Source organism: Lemur catta, chromosome 7, assembly GCF_020740605.2.
Source record: "Lemur catta isolate mLemCat1 chromosome 7, mLemCat1.pri, whole genome shotgun sequence".
NCBI lineage: Eukaryota > Metazoa > Chordata > Mammalia > Primates > Lemuridae > Lemur > Lemur catta.
In genome coordinates this window covers 66,327,491-66,354,339 of record NC_059134.1, presented here as the reverse complement: position 1 = coordinate 66,354,339, position 26,849 = coordinate 66,327,491, and the positions used below count along the sequence as shown (strand labels likewise).

At 38.5% G+C, this 26,849-nt stretch overlaps 1 protein-coding gene and 1 long non-coding RNA gene across 3 annotated transcripts in view; one reads left to right on the top strand and one right to left on the bottom strand.

The window, feature by feature from the left end:
* LOC123642443 overlaps positions 1–21,214 on the bottom strand; it is a 26,736-nt gene extending 5,522 nt beyond the window's left edge. Inside the window, exons 1-3 of one of the 2 annotated variants that reach the window (XR_006736456.1) lie at positions 20,023–21,214; positions 18,334–18,387; positions 535–600 (exon numbers count right to left, since the gene is read on the bottom strand). This is a non-coding gene — a long non-coding RNA (uncharacterized LOC123642443). Of the gene's footprint in view, positions 1–534; positions 601–6,365; positions 6,429–18,333; positions 18,388–20,022 lie in introns of those variants that run through there. The other variant, XR_006736457.1, reaches the window with a different exon arrangement.
* ZBED5 (zinc finger BED-type containing 5) lies at positions 20,430–26,849 on the top strand. The gene is made up of 3 exons (XM_045557514.1): positions 20,430–20,786; positions 22,403–22,518; positions 23,588–26,849. Exon 3 carries the CDS (start codon positions 23,729–23,731, stop codon positions 25,808–25,810), a length of 2,082 nt encoding a protein of 693 aa, XP_045413470.1. The 5' UTR covers positions 20,430–20,786; positions 22,403–22,518; positions 23,588–23,728; the 3' UTR covers positions 25,811–26,849.

The window sequence follows — 26,849 nt, the reverse complement described above, 5'->3', positions numbered from 1 at the left end:
CAGGAATTATCAATAGATATAATCCTCGAAAAAAAAAAAGCCCTTTGGGATCCTAAATAATTTTTAAGTGTACAAAGTGGTCTTGAGACCAAAAATTTGAAGAATCAGTGCTATATTCACTTCCATGTTTGCCAAGGTTGGAGGTAAAAAAAAGATAGAGGGGTGGGAAAGTGAACCTTGATAGTGTTCCAGCTGCAACTCAAGTGGGAGGGAAGGTGACACATCACAGCAGTGAAGTCCCTTAACTTTATTTTCTACTTGGATAAATCTCTTCATACCTTTAAGGGTGCTAAATTTCTAAGGAAACATGGACGACACCCCTAAGATCCATTCAGCAGATGCTGAAAAGTGATGGTTTGAGCACTGGTTTGGGGGAGAAAAATGAAAGGATTCCTACACAACCCATTCATACAGGGAGCTGCTGGCTGGCCCCATACAAGTTTGAGAAAAGGAGGGAGATCCAATGATTAACCTATAATGAAAAGAAAATCATCTGATGTCATTTAATTACTCCCTACCCGTAGGCAAACATACCATGAGTTTGTATATTCTGGCAGGTACTTTCTTCCTCTGGTGCCCTAGGATTTACAAAGTCAGGCCCTGTAAAGATGAGAAAGTGGTGATATGCAGGATTTCAAGGCACAGGCCAAGCTTCAGGACAAACATTCATATTCTCACAGATGGTGATGGTTAAGCATTCAGTCATATATTTAATCAACAAGAGCTAAATGTATTAACCAAGGTTTGGTGCATTTATAGGCAAGAAAAAGTTGGTATTGGAGTTTTTAAAAATTCAGATACATATGGATCTGCTGCAGGATACATTCTCCTTCAGACTATCACTAATTTTCTTTTCCTTTTAGAAGTGACTTATTTTCAATCTAGAAAACAAATTATTACCATATCAGTGGTAAGGTAAGGCACTTCAGTAAATCGATAATGTTTCAATAATTCTGAGAACACACAACTCATTCTATTAAAATTATCAGTGAAATGGCTTGGCTCTCAAAAAAAAAATCCAATGTAGTTTCTCTGAAGAGTGATAAAATTAACTGCTTTCTCTATCTCAATTCTGGTGACTTAATATGAAATTTTATAAAGAACATCATTGATGGAGTCATAGGTCCTGGAAGAACTGGAAAAATGGCAGTCCTAACTGATAACACATTATCTTAGTTTCTTATGTAATTGTCCCCATTTGTCATTTTTATTTTCAGTAACTAAGAGTTAGGGTTTGAGAACATCTGGGCCCTTGTCTGCTAGTATCTTCAGCAATCTTTGAAATTCCCTCCCCACCCCTCCCCTAAAGTAGCAGCCAGGGGCAAAAATAATAGCGATCTGAAACGCAAACACTTTTCACATCCTTTAGTGACTCCTCTTGCTCTAGGAAAGTAAAACTACATGTGTGTTCATGAGAGAAAGAGGGGCAGAGAGATATTATTGAAAGGTGAATATAAGATGATATTATGTCCATTGTAACCCTAGCCCTCTGGGAGGCCGAGGCGGGTGGATCGCTAGAGGTCAGGAGTTTGAGACCAGCCTGAGCGAGACCCCGTCTCTACTAAAAAAATAGAAATAAATTATCTGGACAACTAAAAATATATATAGAAAAAATTAGCCGGGCATGGTGGCACATGCCTGTAGTCCCAGCTACTCGGGAGGCTGAGGCAGTAGGATAGCTTAAGCCCAGGAGTCTGAGGTTGCTGTGAGCTAGGCTGACGCCACGGCACTCACTCTAGCCCGGGCAACAAAGTGAGACTCTGTCTCAAAAAAAAAAAAAAAGATGATATTATGTCCATTTTAATGCCAATATCTTCCACGATTGCTCCTGGGCTACAGAGAGCAGACACCACAGAGCTTGTCAAGGATCGTAGTATCTTCTTCACTAATGTATTTCTTAGTGCTTTAGGGAAGGAAATCTCCTTTGGGACTTCTTGAAGAATGTAGAAGAGGGTGGATGTGCAGGTCACACACAAAAATCTATTCTAACACTCCTACTGCATTAGCTTTTGGAGTCTTTCCATATATTATGCTAGGGAAGTTCTGCCACCAAACTTCATTGAATGTAGGCCATTCCTAAGTCCAAAATTAGTCATCCAAGCAAGCTATTAGAGCCATTTATAGCTTTAGCTAAAACATTAAATCCAGAATACCTGGTAAATGTACTCATATCAATATATTAATCCTGACACAAAATTATATCCTGTTCTTTTTAGCCTAACACCCTTAGAATCTATTCTCACACATATTTCGTGGGTTTTTACTGATATGAATCATCAAAATCCTGCACTTTTTTAAATACAAGCAATTTCTCCCCAGGTCAGAATCTGCATTTGTACTGCTTGAGCACACTGAGTTCTAACTCTAGATTAGGTCTAGACTAGGCAATAATGAACAATGGGGCTGGGTCTTGAGGATAACAGCATCCCTTTGTAGAGCAACTGCTTCAGATAAAGTGATTATAGTCTTCAAGAAGGAAAGGTCAATCTTCTCTGTCATATGAAGAGGGGCTGCTTCTTGCTCAGAGAGTTCTAGGCATTCAGCATCATCTGAGTCCAAACCAAGTCTCAGAATCCCACTTGGTCCCAATACCCTAATTGTCACATAAATAATTTGGTGACTCTCTGCATTCAATTTCCATTATAATTCTGCAACCCACGGACTCAGATTTTAATAATTTTGATCTTATAAGAAATCAGGAACATTTTTAGGGTTGCCATAAAAGTTCTCTAATGGTCTGAATGTGACTTGAGCTTAGATTTCAAAGCCTTGAATTTTTCACTTTCTGTGAGCTTTCCAGTACAGTCATAAGGTGTCACCCCACCCCACAGTCCTTGTTGTCATGATTACTATCATAATGATAAAATGCAACAGCCACATGGTCCCCAAAGCCAACTGTGTCAAGAGGTACTTCTTCCCAAGCAACCACAGATGATACTTTAATTAATCACGACCCTACTGTATGTTATAGATGATCAGAATCCCCTTTTCCATTGGCAAGGAACTAAGCACTTCATTCAAGGCCAAAGACATCTACAGATCAATCCCATAATTCTTTGAGGAAAAGAAGAAATGACTATACTATTTTCATAATTAAGTAGTACTGAGCTGGCGTATGATGATCTGACCCCTATTATGTCAAAGTCCAGTCAGGAAAACAAAAACCACACTAGGTATTTCAACAGAGGGAATTTACTTATTACAGGGAAATTGGTTATACAGGTATTAGAGGGCTGAAAAAAACAAAAATAAAAGGCTTAAAAAGCAAAAAGTCACCTAGAAAAAATAACTTCAGGAAGCAGCTACCACCTCCAGGGCTGAAGGAGCAAAAAGAAGAGAATGAGGTAAAAAAAAAAAAAAAAAAAAAAAAACTTAGGAGCCCAGCATAGAGACTCCACGGAGCTAGGGCTGAAAGCTCTGAGGAGGGCAGAACCATCTGGCTGCTGCCCATTACCTCTGAGAGGGTACAATGAGGCTGGTTCCAGTAGTGCTGAAAGAAGAGGGAGGCAGGACAACTGTCACTGCTTGGGGGGAAGTGCCGCTGCAGCTGAAGCATTGCTGGACATGCAAGCAACACTAAGGAAAACAGCAAGCCCTCCCCCTGCCTCCCAGACTCCCTCCGGTGCCCCTAACAGGAAGCAAGCCTACAAAGGAGTCTAGGAAGCCAACTTTGAGGATGACTAGCCCCAGTGTCACAGGGAAAAGTACAGAAGATGAATTTAGAGATGCGGGACAACAGGTGAATGCCTGGCACAGATGGTGTTTATGCTATGCTCGGTGTTTCTCTTCTGAACAAGTTTGGTGTTAAAGCACCCCCTGACCAAGGCCGTATATCTGTTTCGTTCCAAGAAACTCTCCACAGTGTCAGAGGAAGATCGAAAACCCAATGGTCCTACATTCACAGGGAACTCCCACCCTAGTGAAAACAGAGGGAAACCAAAATAAACAGGGATATTAGTGAGAGTAGCTGGAGAGGATGAGGGGAGTAATTAGATGCCCATTGTTTTCCCCTTCTCCCAACCCCAGAAAATGAAGAAATATTTGCAGTATTTTCATAAATAAGTATTAAGCTGAAAGCAGTTTGCTAGTTACTGACATATCATGAAACCTAGATATCCTAAAATTCTCAGTGTGCCTCAGTTACCACATCTGAACAAAAAAATGGTGACAATACTATCTGCTTCACACCAATCTCCCAAAAAAACTTATAGAGAGATGTTACAGTAGATTCAATCAAAAGGGCAGACTATGCATGTTCCGAAGATTAGCATAAACCTGATGTCAAAGCTGGATGGCAATAGATCATGAAAACAAAAGAGAAAATCTTTGGCCAGTCTCAGTTGTAAACATAAACTTTTTAAAAATTATAAATAATTTATTACCCAATTAAATTGAGCATTATAATTTTTTAAATCAATTCTTCATGACCCAGTAGAGTTTATTCCAAGAATGTGAGGCTGCCTCAACATTGGGAAATGTACTAACGTAATTAATTAGACAAACAGATAGAGGGAGCAAAATCACGTGTTTATCTTGATAGATGCTAAAAACAGTATTTTAAGGATTTGAAATTTACTCCTGATTTATAAAAGAAAAACCCCTTCACAAGGAATTACTGGAAGCCTACAGAAAATATCATACTTTCATAATGAAATATTGGAAGCATTCTCATTAAAGTCAAAAAACAAGACAAGGGTAGCTGCTGTGTCATCACCAACTTTGTATTACAAGTTGTGGACAATAAAATTTGACAAGGAAAATAATTAAGAAGTATAACTATGAGAAAGTGAAATGTTTTTTATAGCTGTAATGATATTAGAACTAATAAGATTTTAGTTTAGTATGGGCAGATACAAGATCAACACACAAAAATCGGTAGCTATGGACTTCATCTGCCTATACTGGCAGAGTAGCTTGGTCATATTAGCCCTCTTTTAGATAACAATTATAAAATCTGGGAAAATAATTTGTAAATTATTTAAAGGCACTATAGAGCAACCAAAAGCAGGCAGAAACTGGAACAGAGTTGACCCTTTAATGACAAAAACTGCACTTGGTGAGAGGCATGAATCTGTGCCTTTTTCTGAAGGGCAGTCCCTAATCTGTGTGCTGTTCAAGAGGGAAGAAAAACACAGTCTTACCAGTTCAAGGTATTGAGGACAGAGTTTAGAGTTGGCAGAAGAGACAGAAAATTAAGTGAGAAGCCCTGGAAGGGAAAATACTACAGAGGGGTAAGCCCCTAAATCTGCACATAAAATACCTCCAAATCACCAGATTACTGCTTAACTATGCATGTTACAGGGAGATTCTAGGTAGCTCAACAAATAAAACAGTTAGCTAGAAGCTGAAATAGCTGAGTGGAGATTTCAGCTGCTGTCAACTGCAGGGGAAACAGTTTAGAGTTTTGAGTTCAGGCAAGTTAATTGTCTGCTAGAACAAAAATCATTTTTCAAATGGCAAAACTAAATCCAAATATAGCAATAATTACATTAAATGTAAATGGATTAAACACTCCAATTAAAGAACAGATGATATCACATTGGATAGCTATTTTTTAAAAGGGGAAAACAGCTCTGCCCTACCCACTGCTGCCAGTGCCCACATGCACCATTGGGGGATCTGAGGATTGATCTGCCCCACCCACCACTGTAACTGCTGCCACCAGCACACACACACATCATCCTGGGACATGGAGATTGATCTGCCCCACCCACCTCCATGAGCACCTGCATGCATCATCATCTGGGGCCCAAAAGCAGGCTTGCCCAGCCTGCTGCTGCCACCAGCACCTACCCACATCATCCAGGGACCTGGGGATAGACCTGTCCCGCCCACCACTGCCAGTGCCCATGTGTACCATTGGGGGACCTGAAGACAGCCACACCCCACCCACTGCTGCCACTGTCAGCACCCACACAAATCATCTGGGAACCCAGGGATTGATCCACCCCATCCACTACCACTGGTGCGTGCACACACCATCTGAGGGCCTGAGGATAGGGCCACCTTGCCTCTCATCACCACCACTGGTATCCAAGGACTAGCCAACCTGGTGTCCCTGTCCCCAGCAAAGCCTCACCACAGCTTCCCCTAACAACCAGTCTAAGCCACTGAGAAACTCAAAGACACAACTGACACTGGTTACAGCCAAAAAAAAAAATCGTACAGAGACTACACTACTGGGCCCCTCCCCCTGAATCAAAGCCAAAACACCCTAGTGAATCAACACTATAGATATACCTATAGGAAAAAGTCTTTCCCTACAAAAGTCAATGCATAAAATTGGAAGAAGCAACTGTTACAACACATGTGCAGATATCAACATAAGGATGCAAGAAACATGAAAAAACAAGGAAATATGATACCTCCAAAGGATCACAATAATTATCTGGTAACAGATCCCAAACAAAAGGAAATTTATGAAATACCTGAAAAATAGAAAATGATGATATTAAAGAAACTCAGTGAGACACGAGAGAATAGGGACAAATAATACAAAGAAATCAGGAAACCAATTCATAATCTGAATGAAAAATTCAACAAAAAAAGATAGATATCATTTTCATCAGCCCTAATAACTTCATTTAGCATTTCTTGTATTGCAGGTCTTCTGGTGGTGAATTTTCTAGTTTTGCTTATCTGAAAATGTTTTTATTTCATCTTCATTTTTTTAGTGAGATACAATTCACATGCCATAAAATTCATTCTTTTAAAGTGTACAATTCAGGGATTTTTAGTATATTCACAGAGTTGTGGAACCATAACCAGTATCTAACTGCAGAACATTTACATTGCCCCACAAAGAAATCCTGCACCCATTAGCAGTCACTCCCCATCCCATCCTTCCCCCAGCCCCTGGCAACCACTAATCTACTTTCTGTTTTTATGGATTTACCTATTTTAGATATTTCGTATAAATGGAGTCATACAACATGTGACCTTTTGTGTCTGGCTTCTTTCAGTTAGCATAACTTTTTCAAATCATTTGTGTTGTAGCAAGTATCAATACTTCATTTATTCTTATGGCTGAATGATATTCAATAGTATGGATAAACCACATTTTGTTTATCCACGCATTAGTTGATAAATATCCAGGCTATTTCCACTTTTTGGCTATTATCAATAATGCTGCTATGAACACCTATGTACAAGTTTTTTTGTAGTCACCTTCATTTTTGTATAAGAATCTCACCTTTATAAAAAGACACAAATAAACTGAAAGTAATGAGATTTAAAAAAAAAAAAGATATTCCACGCAAATAGTAACAGTTAGAAAGCTGGAATCACTATATTAATATCAGGCAAAAATAAAGTTCAAGACATGCAACATTACCAGCGAGAAAGAGGGATATTTCATGATGATAAAAGACCCAATATATCAGAAAGATATAACAACTGAAAATATGAGGCTGGACGTGGTGGCTCACGCCTGTAATCCTGGCACTCTGGGAGGCCGAGTCAGGAGGATTGCTTGAGGCCAGGAGCTCGAGACTAGCCTGAACAAAATCGAGACCCTTGTCTCTACTAAAAAAATAGAAAGAAATTAGCTGGACATCTAAAAATATATAGAAAAAAATCAGCCGGGCATGGTGGCGCACAGCTGTAGTCCCAGCTAATCGGGAGGATGAGGCAGGAGGATTGCTTGAGCCCAGGAGTTTGAGGTTGCTGTGAGCTAGGCTGATCCTACGGCACTCTAGCCTGGGCAACAGAGTGAGACTCTGTCTCAAAAAAAAAAAAAAAAAATTCTCAAAACTCAACAGTAAAAAAAAATCCAATTAGAAAATAAACAAAAGACATCAAGAGACATTTCATCAATTAGGGTATACAGATGTCAAGTAGCACAGGACAAGATGTTCAACATCATTAGCCACTGGAAAATGCAAATTAAAACCATAATGAGATATCACTATACACCTATTAGAATGGCCAAAATATAAAATTGTGACAACACCAAATGCTGGTGAGAATGTGGAGGAACTGGATCACTCATACATCGCTGGTGAGAATGTAAAGTGGCACAAACTGAAAAACAGTTTGGCAGTTTCTTAAAAAAACCCAGACATGCAACCACTATACATGGTATACTAGACATATAATTGCACTCTTCGGCATTTATCCTAGAAAAATGAAAACTCATGCTCATGCAAAAACCTGTACCCAAATGTTTATAGCAGCTTTATTTGTAATAGCCAACAACTGGAAATAACTGAGATGTCCTTCAACAGGTGAATGGTTACACAAATTGTCATAGACTCATACCATGGAATACTTCTCAGTAATAAAAAGGAATATATTATCATTACATGATCTGAGTGACTCTCCAAAAAATTAGACTAAGTTAAAAAATCCAATCTTGAAAAGGTTACATAATATATGATTCTATTTGTATGATTCCATTTATATAAGATTCTTGAAATGGCATAATTATAGAAATGGAGAACAGATTAGTGGTTGCTAGGGGTTAAGGGGGGGTGGGGTGGGAGAGAAGTGAGTGTGGCTATAAAAGGGCAATACAAGGGATGCTTGTGGTGATGGAAATGCTCTTTATTGTATACCAATGTCAATATCCTTGTGATACAGCTTTATACTTTTGCAAGATGTTACTATTGGGAAAAGTGGGTAAAGGGTGCATGAGATCTCTCTGTATTATTTCTTACAATCAAATGTGAATCTACAATTACCTCAAAAGAAATTGTTTAATTTTTTTCATCTGAAAAGAAAAAAGAACTGTAAAAAGTAATAGCAATCAATTTTTGGAGTGGAAAGTGGGAAGGGGGTGAAAACAAGAAAGACAGAATGTTGATCATTGTTGAAGCTTGGGTACATGGAGCTTCATAATTTATTCTGCTTACTTTGTATATGTTTGAAATCTTCCATAATAAAAGGAAAATACAAGAGATGGAGACTTAACAACCATGTCAACCAAAATAATAAATAAATAAAATAATAACTTCTTTCACCAATAAACACTTAGAAAATAGAATGAAAAAAAAATTCTATTTGTAATAACAACTATAAAATATCAAAGAATTAACTTTGTGAAAACTGTTAAGATTTAAATAAAGAAAATTACATAAATACACAGAAAATCCTTTTTAAAAGACCTAAATAAATGGAAAAACACACCATGCTCCAGAATGAAAAGACTCAATGTTATAAAAATGCCAATGTTCCTGCATTTAAGCTATAATTTTCAACCAAAATCCAACATTATTATTTATAGAACCAAAAAAGCTTATCCTAATGTTATTATTGAAAAAAAATGCATAAAATTTTCCCCCACAATTTAGTGGGGGAAAAAAGAATCTATGATCAGCATATGCAGCATCTCCACCACCTGACTTTCCATTCCAGATATCAAGATAGATTATACAGTTGTAAAAAACAGTAAAAATAAAATAATGTAATATTAATGCAGAATTAGACAAATGTCTCTGTCTAGAAACAGAATCAGGAATTATGAATGTTTGATATTTTTGAAAGATGGTATTTCAAATCATTGGGATTAAAATGAACTTGTTAGCATATGATTCGAAACAATTGGCTAAGCATTTGAGAAAATAATAAAGTAGGTCCCTTTCTGATAGCTATTCAGAATAAGACAATCCACAAAGATTAAAGAGCATTTAGTCCTTTTAAAAATAATAGAAAAAATATGAGAACACCTTTTTATGATCTTAGGGTATGGATGGTGAAAGAGTTTGCCTCTTAAGCAAGACACAAATCCCCAAAGTAATAAATGTGAGACAAAGTAGCAAATGTCTGCCTCTGGCCAGCCACATAGTGGACCCTTGCAGAAGAAGCCATGTTTGCTCATTCTGCTTGTTAGCATAACTTTATAAACCCCTACCTCAATGGCTGAGTGCAGCCCTCTACAAGAAACCCTTGAAGATAAGTAGGATAGAGCACAGGTTCCTAAGTCTCTTGTGTGAATCACGGCATTTTTAGAAAAGATAACTTCAATGAGCCCTTGCCTTCCCTGTGCATAAGATAGCATGTGACAGGAATGATCTTGCCTCTGTAATCTATAACCAGATATACTCTCGCACCCAAACTTTTAGGAGATTTTGCTCTAATGTAACTGCTGAGCACATTTGATGTGACTTCTGAGTACATGCAGAATCTCCACCCCCTGTATATAAGCTGACAGCTGAAATACTGCTTTGGAACAGTCCAACAGAAACTCTCTGAAAGATTCTCCCAGGTTGCAATTCTCAGTAAGACTCGGAGTAAAACTAACCTTAGTTCTTTAAATGCCTGATTTTTTTCTTTAGTTGACAAATGAAAAGATTGATTTCATAAATATTAAAAACTTTTCTTCAACAAGCAAAAGAAGAAAAAATCAACAATGTCTTAAAAGATAAACAGCAAGCTGGGAGAAACATACCTAACACAGCATTCATAATTATAATATTTTAAGAGATTTTACAGATCAATAAGAAACAGAAATCCACCCAACAGGGAAAATGGGAAAGCCTCTGAAGAGGCAATTCACATAAGAATAAATATAAATGGATGATAAACTTATAAAAAGACGCTCAACCTCAATAGTAATCAAGAAAATTTAAAATTAAAATGAGTTTTTAATCCATCAAATTGAAAATTTAGAAAGACTGATAATATACAAAGCAACATTGGCACAGCCATAAAAGATAGGTACTGGTGTGCTGTTTATGGAAGTGTAAATTGATACAGGCTTTTGGGGGTACAATTTAATATATATCCTGTAAGTCTGTGGTCCTCAACCCCTGGGCTAAGGACTGGTACCAGCCAGTGGCCTGTTAGGAACTGGGCTGCACAGCAGGAGTTGAGCACCAGGCCAAGAGCGAACCTTCATCTGTATTTACAGCCACTCCTCATCTACAGCCATCCCCCATCATTCACATCACCGCCTGAGCTCTGCCTCCTGTCAGATCAACGGTGGCATTAGCTTCTCATAGGAGCTCGAACCCTACTATAAACTGTGCATGCAAGGGATCTAGGTTGCGTGCTCCTCATGAGAATCTAATGCCTGATGATCTGAGGTGGAGCTGAGGCCATGATGCTAGCACCGGGAAGCAGCTGCAAATATGGATTATCGTCAGCAGAGAGGTTTGACAGTACAATAAGTGTTATGCACTTGAGTCATCCCAAAACCACCTCCCAATCCCTGGTCCATGGAAAAATTATCTTTCATGAAACCAGTCCCTGGTGCCAAAAAGGTTGAAGACTGCTGCTTTAAGTCTTTTTTTTTTTTTTTTTTTTGAGACAGAGTGTCACTTTGTTGCCCTGGCTAGAGTGAGTGCCGTGGTGTCAGCCTAGCTCACAGCAACCTCAAACTCCTGGGCTTAAGCAATCCTACTGCCTCAGCCTCCCAAGTAGCTGGGACTACAGGCATGCGCCACCATGCCCGGCTAATTTTTTTTCTATATATATTTTAGTTGGCCAGCTAATTTGTTTCTATTTTTAGTAGAGACAGGGTCTCGCTCTTACTCAGGCTGGTCTCAAACTCCTGACCTTGAGCGATCCACCCGCCTTGGCCTCCCAGAGTGCTAGGATTACAGGCGTGAGCCACCACGCCCGGCCATAAGTCTTAAAGTAAGCCACTGAGTTCATGTTAGAAATCTAACCCACAGAAGTACACACACAGATGCACAAAGATGTATGTGTACACAGACACTGTGGCATTGTTTCTAATGTTGAAAGATTTTAAACAACCTAAAAATCTTTCCATAAGGGAATGATTAAATAAATTAAGTGGAAAAATATGCACCTGTTAAAAAGAATTTTACATGCTTACATGGAAATTTCCTCAAGGCATATTGATAGGGCCAAAATGTGTTATACAATAATTTATAAAATATTTATATCAGTTATATACATTTGTATGTGTTCATATATATCCAGATATACAAAAATCTATTAACGGTGATTACCTTTGGTTAATGAGGTGAATGGGATGGCAGGATACAAAATGAGAACTTTTTTTCTTAATCCTGTGCTTTAAAAAATCACAGTAAGAATGATTTCTTGTGAAATGTTTGTAATTACAATTTTTATAGAATACATGTCACATGGGAGGCACTGAGAACTTCTCAGAGCAATGGTACTGCATAAATTCAAGGCACTGATATATATTATCATACTCATTACTATTGTCAGCATCTTTATCCTTCACAGCTATCAACCCTGATATGCCCTGTTTTTTTTTTGGAGACAGAATCTCTGTTCCCTGGGCTAGAGTGCCGTGGGATCAGCCTAGCTCACAGCAACCTCAAACTCCTGGGCTTAAGCAATCCCCCTGCCTCAGCCTCCTGAGTAGCTGGGACTACAGGCATGCACCACCATGCTAATTTTTTCTATATATTTTTAGTTGTCCAGATAATTTCTTTCTATTTTTAGTAGAGACGGGGTCTCACTCTTGCTCACTCAGGCTGGTCTCGAACTCCTGATCTTGAGCTATCCTCCCTCCTTGGCCTCCCAGAGTGCTAGGATTACAGGCGTGAGCCACCACACCTGGCCACTGATATGCCTTCTATTAGAGAAATTTCAACAAGATTTACAAACAGAAGTTCATTTATTCACAGAGCACACCTTTGAGGCAAGGCTATAATTCCAAAATACAAACATAATAAATGACTTGCCCAGAGTCTCAGACAAGTCAGGAAATGATCCAGAGCCAGGATTCCACTCTTATACAAATAAATATATATACTGGCTCTCAGTGCAGTACTATAAATAACCCCATCCCCTGGCATTTCAGTCTCTACCCAAGTAATTGAATGTTTAAATGACTTGTAAACCTTCACTTTGACTTTAAAAATTGCCGATATCTGGCATTCTTTGTAAAGGACTGGCCTTTAAAAGTTTAACATGAACCATCCCAAGAAAGTTAAGAGAGTAAGATTAGCTTTCACTTTCTATAAGAGGACAACCCTAGAAGGACATGGTGTTTTTCTAAATGATGGTTCTGATTATATTATTAGTAAGAGATCAATAACTTAGCAAGAGTTCTCTATAACTGCATTATCCACATTCTGAAGACTTTCTTAAGAAAAGGAAGCATAGAAGGCACTGATTTGAATCAGGAAAACTGATGCAAGTACTGCCTCTTCCAATAATTATATGTGTGACCATGAATAACTCCATCAACTTCTCTAAACCTCAGATTCCTCATTTGTAAAACGAGAATAAGAATACCTTTCTGCTTAACTAAATAGGATACCTCCAGGTTCAAATAAGTGAGAGAATGTGAAGGTACTCTGTAAAGTTCCAGATAAATTACTATTAACGTGTGAAACCCAAGTTCTCAGTACAGGTAAACCTCCCTGTGCCCCTACTCCTAAATATAAAAAAAAAAAAAATCTGATTTGCTATATTCAAGCCTCTCAATTTGGAGCCCAATAATTTGGTTCTCTTCTAGACCAACAATTTTCAACTGTAGCGTCTAGAAAAGGAGTATGTGACATTTGTGATGTGTGTCACAATTTAAAGTGACAAAGTGATAAGCCTTTTATAAAGAGGATTATACTAGAGATGTTGCTCATTGCAATATCTGCCATAGCCTTTTTCTGAGTGAACAGCCCCCTCCTTCAGCTTCTGCTGTTCACATGACCCTGCTCTTCCTTAACCACAGACAGAGCTGGATGAAAAGGTGGGCAGTTGCGCAGTTGCCCAAATCATTTATCTATAAGTGGCACTGTGGTATCACTGGAATAATTAGTAACTATAGAACTAATTAAGATTTCCACAGGAAAATTCTTACACAGGCAGAGAAATGTAAATTTGCCCCTGCTTGAAATACAGTTCATGGAAGTAGAAACTAAAAACAATAGTATTAATCTGTTAACCCAAATAACATTATTTTCTTTTAAAAAGCCTTTCTAAAAGAAAATGATCTTTACTTGGAAATAGAATATTGCAATAAGAGTGCATGTGCCATAGTAAATCGTGTGCATATTCAGGGAGGTAAAGGATGACAAAGGTTATTAAAGGGAAAAATGAGGAGGAATACACAAGTGTTTTGAAATAATTATCCCTGGCTACAAAGGTCAACAATAAGGGTGACACCGTCCAAGACTGGACAGGCAGATGTCCTTGCAGAAGTATTTTTTGTGTAAGATTGTGATGGCCCTTGTGCAAGGTTGTGGTTTTTGCAGTCTTTTGTGATACTTTTTGTCATCAGGCATTCATACATGAGAAACTTTTCTTCATGACCTTCCTGGTTCTATTCATAAGATTTTTTTTTTTTAATTAGTCACTCCATTTTGAGTCTGACAACTTTCACAAATCTAACATTTATTAGACACTTATTACATACTAGGCCCTATATCAAGAGCTTTACATGTATTATTTCATTTAAACCCAGCAATCATTGTGTGTTGTTTTTAAACCTATTTTTCAGATAAGGAAATTGAGATGCCCAAGAGTACACAAGTAGCAGATAGTAGAGGTGTGTTTGAAACCAGTCTTCCTGCAGGATCTACACTCACTATGCCTTGTAGCCCTCCTCAAGTCTAGATAAGTGCATCATATGTATTTGTGTCTTGCATTTATGCACGAACAATTCAATGAAATTCACCAAGTAGACTAAATCTGAAACCAAATAATTTATGGATAGTGCTGTTTGTCAGGAACCAGTCATCAATTTTAGAATATAAATTTTAAACCTTTTAATACATCTTCAAAGAATGTGTCTGGGTCAGAAAAATTGCAAAAGAAAAGAGAATAAATACTATAGAAAAAGTGAAATATACTACCAAATTGTTTCAAAATATTAACACTGCTTAAGGACCTGTCTATAATTTTAATTAATGGAAGATTAGTGTTTTACCGCCCTCATGAAACATATTAAATATTTTAAAGAACACTTTTGAAAGGTGTATCAGAGTTCAACAGTAAATAACAGATTTCACTTTAGCTAATTTAAACAGAAAGTTATTTACTAGGAGAAATTAGGGGTTTATAAAATCACTGGAAGGGCTGGCAGAAGAGAGATGAGGCTGCAATTCCAGGAACAAGTTCCAGAACACCATTACAGAACTGCCCCAACATGGGCACTAGGCTTCTGCCATACTTAGGGAGGTGTGGAGTCAAGAAGCCATCTCTCTAGCCGCTGAGCCATTGACTCTGCCATGATCTGAATCAGCTAAATGGATGCTCTGCTCCCTCTGTCTCATCACCCATGAAATTTGGGGACTGAATGCTTGTACCTCTGCTAAAACTGTCTCAGAAAAACTAACACCTGCCAGTGGAAATAACAGAAGTGACAGAAATACAACCTCCAGCTCAGAATGTTCACTTTTAACTTCCATATCTCCCTAAGGTACATCTGTTTTACAGAAACCAGGTTTTATGAATCCAAGCAGTAAGGTCTTCTGGAACATGCAGTCTTTAGGTTTCTAGTCTCAAGCAGTAAGCTAGTAGGGAGTTGTAGGTGAGTTAAAGACATCAATCTGTGATGTCAGTGACAAGACACCAAATAATTAGCCAGTCTAGAGTGCCCACCCACCTTGCTCTAGCCCTTACGACTGTTCAGGGTAGAGACTCAACTTAAGGGCAGCTCACCCAAAGGTGGGCCAGTGGTCCATAACCTGATGAGAAAATATAACTTGGGATGATCAGATTCTTCTGTCAGGATTTGGGATTGGGACACTGAAGGACTGAGCCAGTGAAGTGATGGCATCATAGATTTGAGCTCAAGATTGGGGGTCAGAATGATGATGGGTCTTGTGTCAGCAGACAGCATTGTACACATATTATTGAGAAATATGGAGGTAAATATCAAAACAAATGGCATAAAATGTCACAAGGGGTTGCATCTGAGAAAGGGGGTAAGGAATTTCTTTTTTGTTGTTATATATAATCCTTTCAATACTACTTGAAGTTTTGAAATCTAGGCTTGTATTGCTGGGATAAAAATTAAAATTAAAAACTAAACAACAAAACAAATACCTCAAACTTGGGCCTTTAAGCCAAAACAACTAACCTACATATCACATGACCACTAGCTGGAAAGAGGGAGCTCCAGACATTCCTGTCCTTCCTTGCCTCACTTTCCACCTAGCCCCTCCAGTGCTGTAAAAATTTTTTTAAATTAAAAAGCAAAACCAGTTTAAGGAGAGCATTGAATGCCAAGTTAAGGAGTTGAACACTCCAACAACTTTGAGTAAGGGGATAACTTTGAGTAAGGAAATGACTTTAATGTCTGTATTTTAGATAAAGTGCTTATCTATATACAGGATAAATTTAATATAGATTGGCTGGTAGCCAGGAGATTGGTTATGAGATTGAAAATAGGACTAAACTGATGGCAATGGCAGTAGAGAGAAAAGCCTGGTTAAAAAGATATAACAATGTAGGACTTCTTGGTGGTTGATCAGATAGATACGAAGGACAACAAAAGTAAATTTAGTGGGTATCTCCCACTTTCCCATCTGTCCAGAATCGCTTCCTAAAAGGCACTGCCCCTTCACCCATTCCATGAGATTCTGGTAGTTAATCAGAGTAAACTCATGTCCTCAAAACTGAAGGAAATGTATCCCAAGTTGGCCACTCAGCATTCTCCTTCCCTGGACAGTGTGTTTAGTTCACAGACATAACCCAAAATGAATGAAAGTCCTTTCTGGGAACCTTTCTACCAGTGTTGTTGGGGAAGATGCTCTCTCTCCCTGTATGTTTGGGATACCAAAGGCCATGATCCTGACATACAGATAAGGCCCATCAAGAAGACAGAAAGTCAAACAGACATCATTTGATTAAACCCATCCATGCCTGTATCAATAGGAGCCAGGAAATTAACTTTTTTGCTTATGATTGTTTAAATTGGATTTCTATCATTTGCATAAGAAAGGACTTATTAATGGGGAGTCAAAGATGGCTAATTTACATATCAACAAATATTTACAATGTTCTACCAAATGAACAGTTTACTGTCCAGGACAATGGGAGATAAAAAGGAATTGTAAGACATGCCCTATGCACCTTGAGATCTATTCCAGCCTTGTCACCAATTATCAATGTGACCTCAAAGTCATGTGATAGCTCTAGGACTCATTCTTCTCTTCTATAAAACTGAGGAAAAGGGGGACTGCACTGTATTATTTTCTAAAGATTTTCTTCAGCTCTAAAAGTTTTATGATTCTATGCTATGACACTGAAGAATTAGTGAGTCACGAAGGTTCTGAAATATGGAAGACTGGCATTCAAAACCAATTAAATGAAAAGAGACTGGAAGCTACCAAGACTATGGTAAAAATTCAGAAGGAATATTTCTTGAGCCTGACCTAGAGAACATGCAAAAGTGACTAAGGAAGAGGATGAACATAAGACACATTAGAAGAAAGTAACAATTTGATGCCTGTATATATGAATATGAAGGTGAGTTAAGAGTTACTCTAAGTTTGCTAGTCTCTGATATTAAAAGAACAATAAAATCTTTAACAAAAATGAGGTCATTGGGAAAGTACAAGTATTGGGAGAAAATCAGTTATATTTTGAACATGCTGAATCTTAGCTGTTGGTATATATTAAAATAGAAAGTATACAGACTTGAAAATTTAGAACTGAAGTTCAAGCAAGAGAGAAGTCAGGGTTTACATTATATTTTTGAGAATAATTGAACATAGAGGGAATAGTGAAGGTCCTGGGAGTGAATAAAAGTTATAATAAAAACTAATAATTGATATAATCAGTTTGTTTATTCATAGGTAAAATATGTTAAAATTGTATTTCATAAGCCTTTAGCTCAACTTATAAATATAATTAGTCTACTTATAAATCTCATAATCTTTGCATAAAAAATAATCACTTCCACTTATGTTCTGCTATGGTTCAATTAATTCACAAGCTTAACAGACTAAATATTCCTTAAATATTTAATATCATTTTCATACTCAACTAACCAAATTTTCTTAGACATTTTAAACTACAATTACAAAGATAACATATCTAACATCTAGTCAGTAAAAGCATTCATGTAACTCTTGTAAATCTATTACCAATAAACCAATCATACATGTGGTCATGAAATTCTCCAATGTTTCATACATCTTGAGGCTGTCAAAGCACACACCACCACAATAATGATAACTTTCACAGAAATAAGGAAACTGTACTAATTTACCATCTTTATATTAAAGGTTACAAATTATGGCAGACATGGAGATGTGCCACTCAGATACTTCTTCAAGAAAGGACTAGCTGTCCTGCTTGAGGGCAGGTAGCATGATCACCAGATGGCCTCCAGCTGTCAGCTCTTTCAGGGTCTGCCTCCTGCGCTTCCCAGGGCAGCCCACATCTACCAACTCAGGGAGGGAGGGAAGAATACAAACGTAGGGGGCAAAACATTCTTACCTACAATACTGGCTCCAGGAGCTCTGTTTTAACATCTGCTTCTGGAGAACCTACCTGCAACACAAATTAAATCACACAACCAAGGTGAACAGAATTGCCACCTCAGACCTCCTACGGTGACTGAGACAGAAATTTGGAGTATCAGTTGCAATTCTTGTCACTAGTGCTTCCAGTGATGATTTTACTTGAGCCCTAGGTTAACAAACTGAGTCCTTTTTAATGGTGAGGCTCTGCTTATTTACCAGATATATTACTGTAATCTTATTCACAATAGTTTTCCACCTAATATAAATTAAGTTTGCACACAAACACAGCTTGCAGTATGCACAACCAGCATTGCACCTAGTCCAGGCTCTGCCACCTATTATTTAATACTTTTTGGAAATTGGGCAAGTTATTTACCTGTGTATGCTCAATTTCCTTATCTGTAAAACAGGAATAATCATCTGATAAGGCTGGGAATAAATGAGTTAATGCATTAACAAGTGTATAGAACCTAGACCATGCTATTTATTCAATAAATGCTAGCTATTATCATTATGGATAGTTCTATAGGTCTGAGTTTTACATTGCCTATATATTTTCTTATCTGTCTCATCAACCAACATTGTATAATACTTTGACAAAGCAATTACAGAAAAAGTCCTTATGTTTCATTAATCTTAATTATCAAACTCTTCAGATTTAGCACATTAAGTCTTAGACTTTAGTTGAACTTGTTTAAACATTATTCTGCCTATCAGTTTAATGTTTGGGGTTTTCCCAGTTCATGACAATGTAAACCAGACCTGTGAAGATTATATTGGGAGCATACATGTAAATTCTGAAATATAAAACATGAAAATATGAGATATCATTCCAATGTTGTTCTGAAACTAGCTAGATAACTCCTGCAATTACAAAATAAAATTCTTTGCTCTTCAAGTAAAACTGCACCCCCTCCCAAAAAATGATGTCCACCTTTGTGGTTAAAGTTCAAATGAAACAGATTTAATAGAAATAATTTTAAAATAATGACATATGTACAGCCTACAATAGGGCAAGATGAAGATGCTGTAAATGGCTTTACAACATTTGAGACTAAATGTCCGTCCTAGGAAATCATCTACACTGTCCTGAAAATTGTGTTATTAAGGGTTTGGCTTCTTTCAACACCTAAGAGATTCATTTGATCACATGTTGAAGAAGCATATTTAGTAAAAACAAAAGCTGCCCTTACTTTTGACCTCAAGTCGGGAATTTTCTGTCATAGGTGCAGTGCCTGACAACACGATCCAATTTTCATTTAGTCATGTCTACGGAGCCTCCAAAGGCTAAAATATTGCAAACAACGGGACCTACTATTTAACGCTACCCATCCCTTAACAAATTCTCCCTCAAGAAGCGCATCTATTTCAAGGCGCCAATTTGGAAAAACGGACTCCAGGTCTCCACCGACGGATCTCACACAAAATGGAAGTACACGGTCCAAAAGCTTTGGCTGCGCTGTTTTTGAAAATAGGGAAGGGCGTAGAACTACGGCTTAAAATATCGAATTGCTGCAGCAGCCAAATGAGTATTCCAGAGTGGGTGGGCGGTTGGGTGCAGGCTGCCGGGCGTTCCTTCGGGGAGGGCGCCCCTGAGAGAGGTGCAAAGACAGAAAGCGGACTTCGGGCTTTCGCGGTGGCACTGCGGGGCCGCTATACCTACCGAGTCGCCCACGGCGGCTCCCCCAGCCCACCGGGGGCCGCCTGAGAGGTCTGGTGTGGGGCGGGCTAGGGAGAGGGCGTTTTCTTCTCGATTCTAGTAGGAAACCAAGGAAAAGAAGCGACGGCTGCATAACCTGGCCTGGGGTGCGGCCTCGGGGAACAAAGAGGTGGTGGAGGCACAGCAGCCGAGGCTTTGCGCGCTCCTCCAGCCGTGCATCACCCCTGCCTGGACAGAGCGCCAGGGCTGACGAAAATGCAGATTCCTGGGTTTCACGCCAGCCCTGCACAATCACCAACTGTATCTGGCATCACCCAAGCATCTGCACTCTAGACCAGCCCCGGGCGGAGAGCGAGTTTCAGAACAATCGCCTCACGCCCAGGTTCACCGCTATCACCAATTCAGCGCCACGGCTGCGGTGGGGCCGCGCCTCAACCGAGCTTGGGCCTCTCCTTTGGTCCCGCCCCGCTGCTCAGCGCGGATTGGTAGCAGGGAGCAACTCTGGTGCTGATTGGGCAGCGGCGGAGTCGCTCGTGCAGACTGTAGGGTTCGGGTGTTCCAGAGTGCTAAGTTTATCCGCAGACCCGCGACCGCGCCAGCAGCGAATCGGATCTCTGTGGAGGTGGCTTAGACGATATCCCTGAGCTGAGAGCATCACCCTGTCCCCGAATCCTTCTTTCCTCTGTTTTGTTTTTCATTCCCTTCCCTTCCCCCCCACCTCCAGTCTGCGACGACTGGCTCTTGACCCTGTTCAGGCCTCGGTGAAGGTGAGGAGCAGAGTCGCCACCGCTACTGAGTGGTGCGCTCTGAAATGGCCGCTGCCTTGAGCTGTCTAAAATGGCGGTCGCAGGCTCAGCTGGGGACCGTGGCGCTGCTGTGCAGCCCAGCCGCGGCGAAGACCATTCTCTCCATCGCTGATGGAGATGAAATAGATGGTATTGGGTGCTGAGACGTTTTCATGTGGTCGTTAGCTGAGGCGGCTGCCCGGGGACGCGAGAGGAGTCCTGAGACAAGGGTGGGCTGCAACAGGAAGCGAGCCCCCAGATGTGGCGGTCTGCCGGCAGCGCGCACCTGTGACAGGCAGGCGCTGAGGGATAGCTGGCCCGCGCCACACATCGGGGCGACCGTTTAAAGAAGCATTTAGATGTTGGAAGTGGTGTCGGTACCCACCTCCTGCCTCGCCTGTAGGGCTGACCTGCACTCCGACCCTGCCCTCCTGCCCCTAAGGGTGTTATTCACAGCTGAAACCGCCTGAGGGAGGGGGTGGTGAAAGGGTTGTGTTACCTGTCAATTTAACCAGAAGATGAGACAAAAAAAAAAAAAAAAGTTCCTCCGCCCCGTTTCAGGGAGTGGGATGGAAACTTTACTCAATAGAGTCCAGATTCTTTGTCCTCGAGAAATTGAAGGGAAGCCCCTCTGAAGAAGTGGGGATGAGGACCTCCTTTCTGAAAACAAAACTTCCTGCTGTCTGTGTCCTTCTCTGGCAGCGTGGGAGAGGGATCCTAATTTTTTAGGTGAACCAGCAGCTCCACAAAGTTTTCTTCCAAAATCCAAATCGAGACTGTGAAGGAGAATGTACTACTCTTCTGCTCCCAACATGAAGTAGGGCTTTCTGCTGTTGCCAGTATGAGACCCTTAACTTTCTGGCAGGTGTAATCCATGGTTAATCCATTTCACTACAGAGCCCGGCAACTCCTGGTAACCAGATTTTTTTCAGTGCTTCAGGAATTAAAAGAGCATTCAGGAACACACAAGTAATGGCTGCACACGTGGTCTCTGTCATTGAACTTTTTGGGCTCTGTACTTGGTTTTTGCTTACAAGGTGTTAACTCAGCAGATAATTTAACCTTTCTGTGTCTTTTATCTCTAAAGTGAGGTTATTAATGTTCCTCAACTCTCTGGTAGATGAGATAATCTATATGAGGAAATAAGCACAGTTATTGGCACATAATAAACAGTGTTCACTCAAACATTGGTTACCTGAGGGAACAAAAATGCTTAGGGCAAAACACATTTCATGTGACACTTTCATATATAATTACATTTTAGATTCAATGCTTAGTTTTAGAGACATTAAGATGAGGCTGTACTTTTTAAATTTAGGTTTAGTTTTTGCAAGTTTTTTTTTTTTTAATGTAATTCTATGAAGTTACTAGGTAGAGGAGCATCCCAAAGCAGTAAAATTGCTGGAGTACTAAACAGGATGAAAACATTAGAATTTTTACTGTGCTAGGTATCTTCTGTTCCAGTCCAAGATCTGCATTGCAGTGAGGAATCGTTTGCACTGCCTAGATCCAAAATAAATGTTAATCAATGGTCATCTCACAGGTTTGTAGTTACTTCTACATGTTGCAGTGTCTAATTTTAATTTTTCTCATTCTAGGCTTTTGGTTACTCCCTTTGCTACCCCATCCCTTAATTTTATTCTTTTGAAGAGTCTGCCTTTCAAGCTGCCAAGGTGAAAAGAGTGACTACAGAAGGGAATACTCCTCATTTCAGGTATTTTATCTTCTAGCTGTTAATAGGAGAACCATTTTGATTCAGGATCTAACATGAGAACACAAAGCTTACTCTATAGCCAATTATAAATCAAAAGTAGTTATTATATGTGTATAGACAAAATTTGTATGCCTTAACAGAGCTAATTGTATTCTTTAGCAATCCTTAAATAGCATTGCCCTTTTCATTATGTTCTTTTTTAATTATATGAGGAATAAACCTATTAAAATAAGAGTTTATGTTTTCTTTAGGTCCTGATTAAATGTTCACTTACAGTATAGTAGAATGCAGAGGAATCAGTAAAAATATACCTTACTTTGAATGAGCCTTAGTTTAAATAATATAAACATTGTAATTTTAAATCCAGAGAAATGGTACCTAACTTTAGGACTACAATTTGTTCTTCATTGTTAACACATAATATTTAGGATACAGTAAAATTCTGTGTCTTGCAAAATTTTGAACTGTGTATGTGTTTTTAATACACCCCATCAGAATTGTTGCTAGCCCTAAAGAGAGACTTCAGATGTATAATAGTATCAATAATTAATACATCTAACAGCAATAGGCATTAGAAAGTTAAAAGAGATTTCAAGATAATATATACTATGAGACGGGGTTGATAAATTATGGCCCATACTGTCTATTTTTGTACATAAAGTTTTACTGGAACACACCCATGCCTGTTCTTTTATGTATTGCCTATGGCTGCAGTCATGTCACAACTACAGAGTTGAGTAGTTGCAACAGAGACTATATGGCCCACAAAGCCAAAAATATTTATATATGGCCCTTTACCGAAAAAAGTTGGCCAACCCCTACCATGGGACATATTCTTCAAAATCCCTTTCTTAAAAATATGCTTATGAACTCTTCAGTATTTCTTAGCTCATTGATTCCCAAATTATGTTTTATAGAATATTAATGTTCCCTAAGTTAATAAGTCTGAGGAAGATTTATGCTAACAGTAGTTTAAGTTGATTTTGATATAAGTTTATTTAAATATAAGCTTAAGACTGCTAAACTCATTGCTATAGCTTTTATTTTTATGTGATAATCTACCTTTAAGAAAAGGTGTGCCATACCAGAGAGCACCAGGAAGTCGCTTGAGAGATCACCTGATACACGAACGTATGATGTTCCATCTGCGCATTGATGCATAGGCAGCATTTACAAATTAACTGATGTATTACTATATATCATCTCTTTGATGATTGCTCATCTTCTTTGTATCCTGTCTTATAATTTCAACACATTTGTGATACTCAATGTTTATTCTAAATTAACCATGTTTTGTACCACAAACTCATTGCCCATGGATCTATTGCTGAAACAAGGAAATCTTAAACAAGAAGTAGAATCTTTTTGTTATCAAATTGTGTCTGAATCAAATGATCAAAAGGTTGGAGTATTACAAAGTGAAGATGAACAGTTGCAGCCTTCAGTTTCTAAAAAATCAGAAAGTGAGCTTTCCAGGGTCAAATTTATATCCAATTCCAACAAAATAGCATTTAATAAGAAACCAAAAAGAAGAAAATATGATGAAAGTTATTTGTCTTTTGGATTTACTTACTTTGGAAATAGAGATGCACCTCATGCCCAGTGTGTGCTATGTAAGAAGATTTTATCAAATAGCTCCTTGGCCCCTAGTAAGCTTCGAAGACATTTGGAGACTAAACATGCTGCGTATAAAGACAAAGACATAAGCTTTTTCAAGCAACATCTTGATTCACCTGAAAATAATAAACCCCCAGCGCCTAAAATTGTCAATACAGATAATGAAAGTGCTACTGAGGCATCATACAATGTAAGTTACCATATAGCCCTGAGTGGAGAGGCTCATACAATTGGAGAATTGCTTATCAAACCTTGTGCGAAAGATGTAGTGATGCGGATGTTTGATGAACAATATAGTAAAAAAATAGATGCAGTACAACTATCAAACAGTACCGTTGCACGTCGAATTAAGGATCTAGCTGCTGACATTGAAGAAGAACTTGTTTGTAGACTGAAAATTTGTGATGGGTTTTCACTGCAGCTAGATGAATCAGCTGATGTTTCAGGACTTGCTGTGCTGCTTGTGTTTGTTCGTTATAGGTTTAATAAGTCCATTGAGGAAGACCTACTATTGTGTGAATCTTTGCAAAGTAATGCTACTGGTGAAGAAATATTCAACTGCATCAACAGTTTTATGCAGAAACATGAAATTGAATGGGAAAAATGTGTTGATGTTTGTAGTGATGCTTCTAGGGCAATGGATGGGAAAATTGCCGAGGCTGTCACCTTGATAAAATATGTGGCTCCTGAAAGCACCAGTAGTCACTGCCTATTATATAGACATGCACTGGCAGTTAAAATAATGCCTACATCTCTAAAAAATGTGTTAGATCAGGCAGTACAAATCATCAACTATATTAAAGCTCGACCACATCAATCCAGACTACTAAAAATTTTGTGTGAAGAAATGGGTGCCCAACACACAGCGCTTCTCCTAAACACAGAGGTGAGGTGGCTTTCTCGAGGTAAAGTTCTTGTAAGACTTTTTGAACTTCGACGTGAACTGTTGGTTTTCATGGATTCTGCTTTTCGACTATCTGATTGTTTAACAAATTCATCTTGGCTGCTAAGACTTGCATATCTCGCAGATATTTTTACAAAATTAAATGAGGTTAATTTGTCAATGCAAGGGAAAAATGTGACAATTTTTACAGTGTTTGATAAATTATCATCATTGTTAAGAAAATTGGAATTTTGGGCCTCATCTGTAGAAGAAGAAAACTTTGATTGTTTTCCCACACTCAGTGACTTTTTGACTGAAATTAATTCTACAGTTGATAAAGATATTTGTAGTGCTATTGTACAGCACCTAAGGGGTTTGCGCTCTACTCTGTTAAAATATTTTCCTGTAACAAATGACAATAATGCTTGGGTTAGAAATCCTTTTACAGTAACTGTTAAACCAGCCTCATTAATAGCACGGGACTATGAGAGCTTGATTGATTTAACATCTGATTCTCAAGTAAAACAAAATTTCAGTGAACTTTCACTAAATGATTTTTGGAGTAGCCTAATTCAAGAGTACCCAAGCATTGCAAGGCGTGCCGTTCGTGTACTTCTTCCTTTTGCTACAATGCACCTGTGTGAAACAGGGTTTTCATATTATGCTGCAACAAAAACAAAATATAGGAAAAGACTTGATGCTGCACCTCATATGCGGATACGACTTAGCAACATTACACCTAATATTAAACGGATATGTGATAAAAAGACACAAAAACACTGTTCTCATTAAAATTGGAGGGTTTTGCATGTCTCTTGATAATCAAATGTAAGATGAAAATAAAAGATGATTTACATCATCTCTGGTATTTGGGAGTTTAAAATGATTCAAATTTTTTTATACTTAGATTTTAAGAAAGTTAAAGAATCAGAAAATTCAACATATTGTGTTGTTATTGATATTTCTTATTTACACTGTAATTTCAAAGTGCTCCATGGTCATAACTGGGAAATGATGATCCATAAGATACAGTCCCAATTCCTTAGCATGACATATCTCTTCATGATCTAATCCTTATCAGTCTTTCTAACCATACCTACCTTGTATCCTTCCAGTCCCGTGGAACTTCTTGCCATTCCCTAAACTTATTAAACTGTTCATGGTTTTAAGTCTCAAAAAACAGTTGTCCCCATCTTGTTTCCTGACAGACTCCTATTTGCTTTCAAGACTTTGGCTTAATTTATCTCAGGTACTTTGATCCTCTGTATCTATTATGACCCTATTTCCCACTGTTGTGTTTAATTTTTGTGTCTTTCTGAACTGTGAACTCCTTGGTGGTGTCATGATTCCCATTGTTTTTGAACTGAGCTCTTAGAGGTTCTTATCCAGCTCTGTGTCTCCATTATCTGGCAAAAGGCTTTACTAAACTAAATGCTCAATAAAGAGAAAACAATGTCTATGAAAGTGAACCAATAAAAAATGGAATAGGGGTTTCCTGCCATTCATTCACTGGCATGGTGGCATGTGTACACAATGATACCCTTTGTATTTTGGGCTCAGTTATTAGCTAGAATTCAGTGTGGCCATTATGCAGAAGTCACTGAGGGAATGTCGTAGTTTTGTGATCAAGCTTTAACCATTGAGGGAGAGGGGAGCCAAGTATGTAGAACATTTTCAGGTTCTATGTTTCTTTCTCAGTTTCTATAAAGATTGTTGCAAATTCCATATACTGTAGTCTAAATTAATGAAACTTTACTCATTACTGTACTTGAAGATGCTTAGACTGGAAATCTTTTTTTTTTATTATTATTATAAAAGATTCCTGACTGAC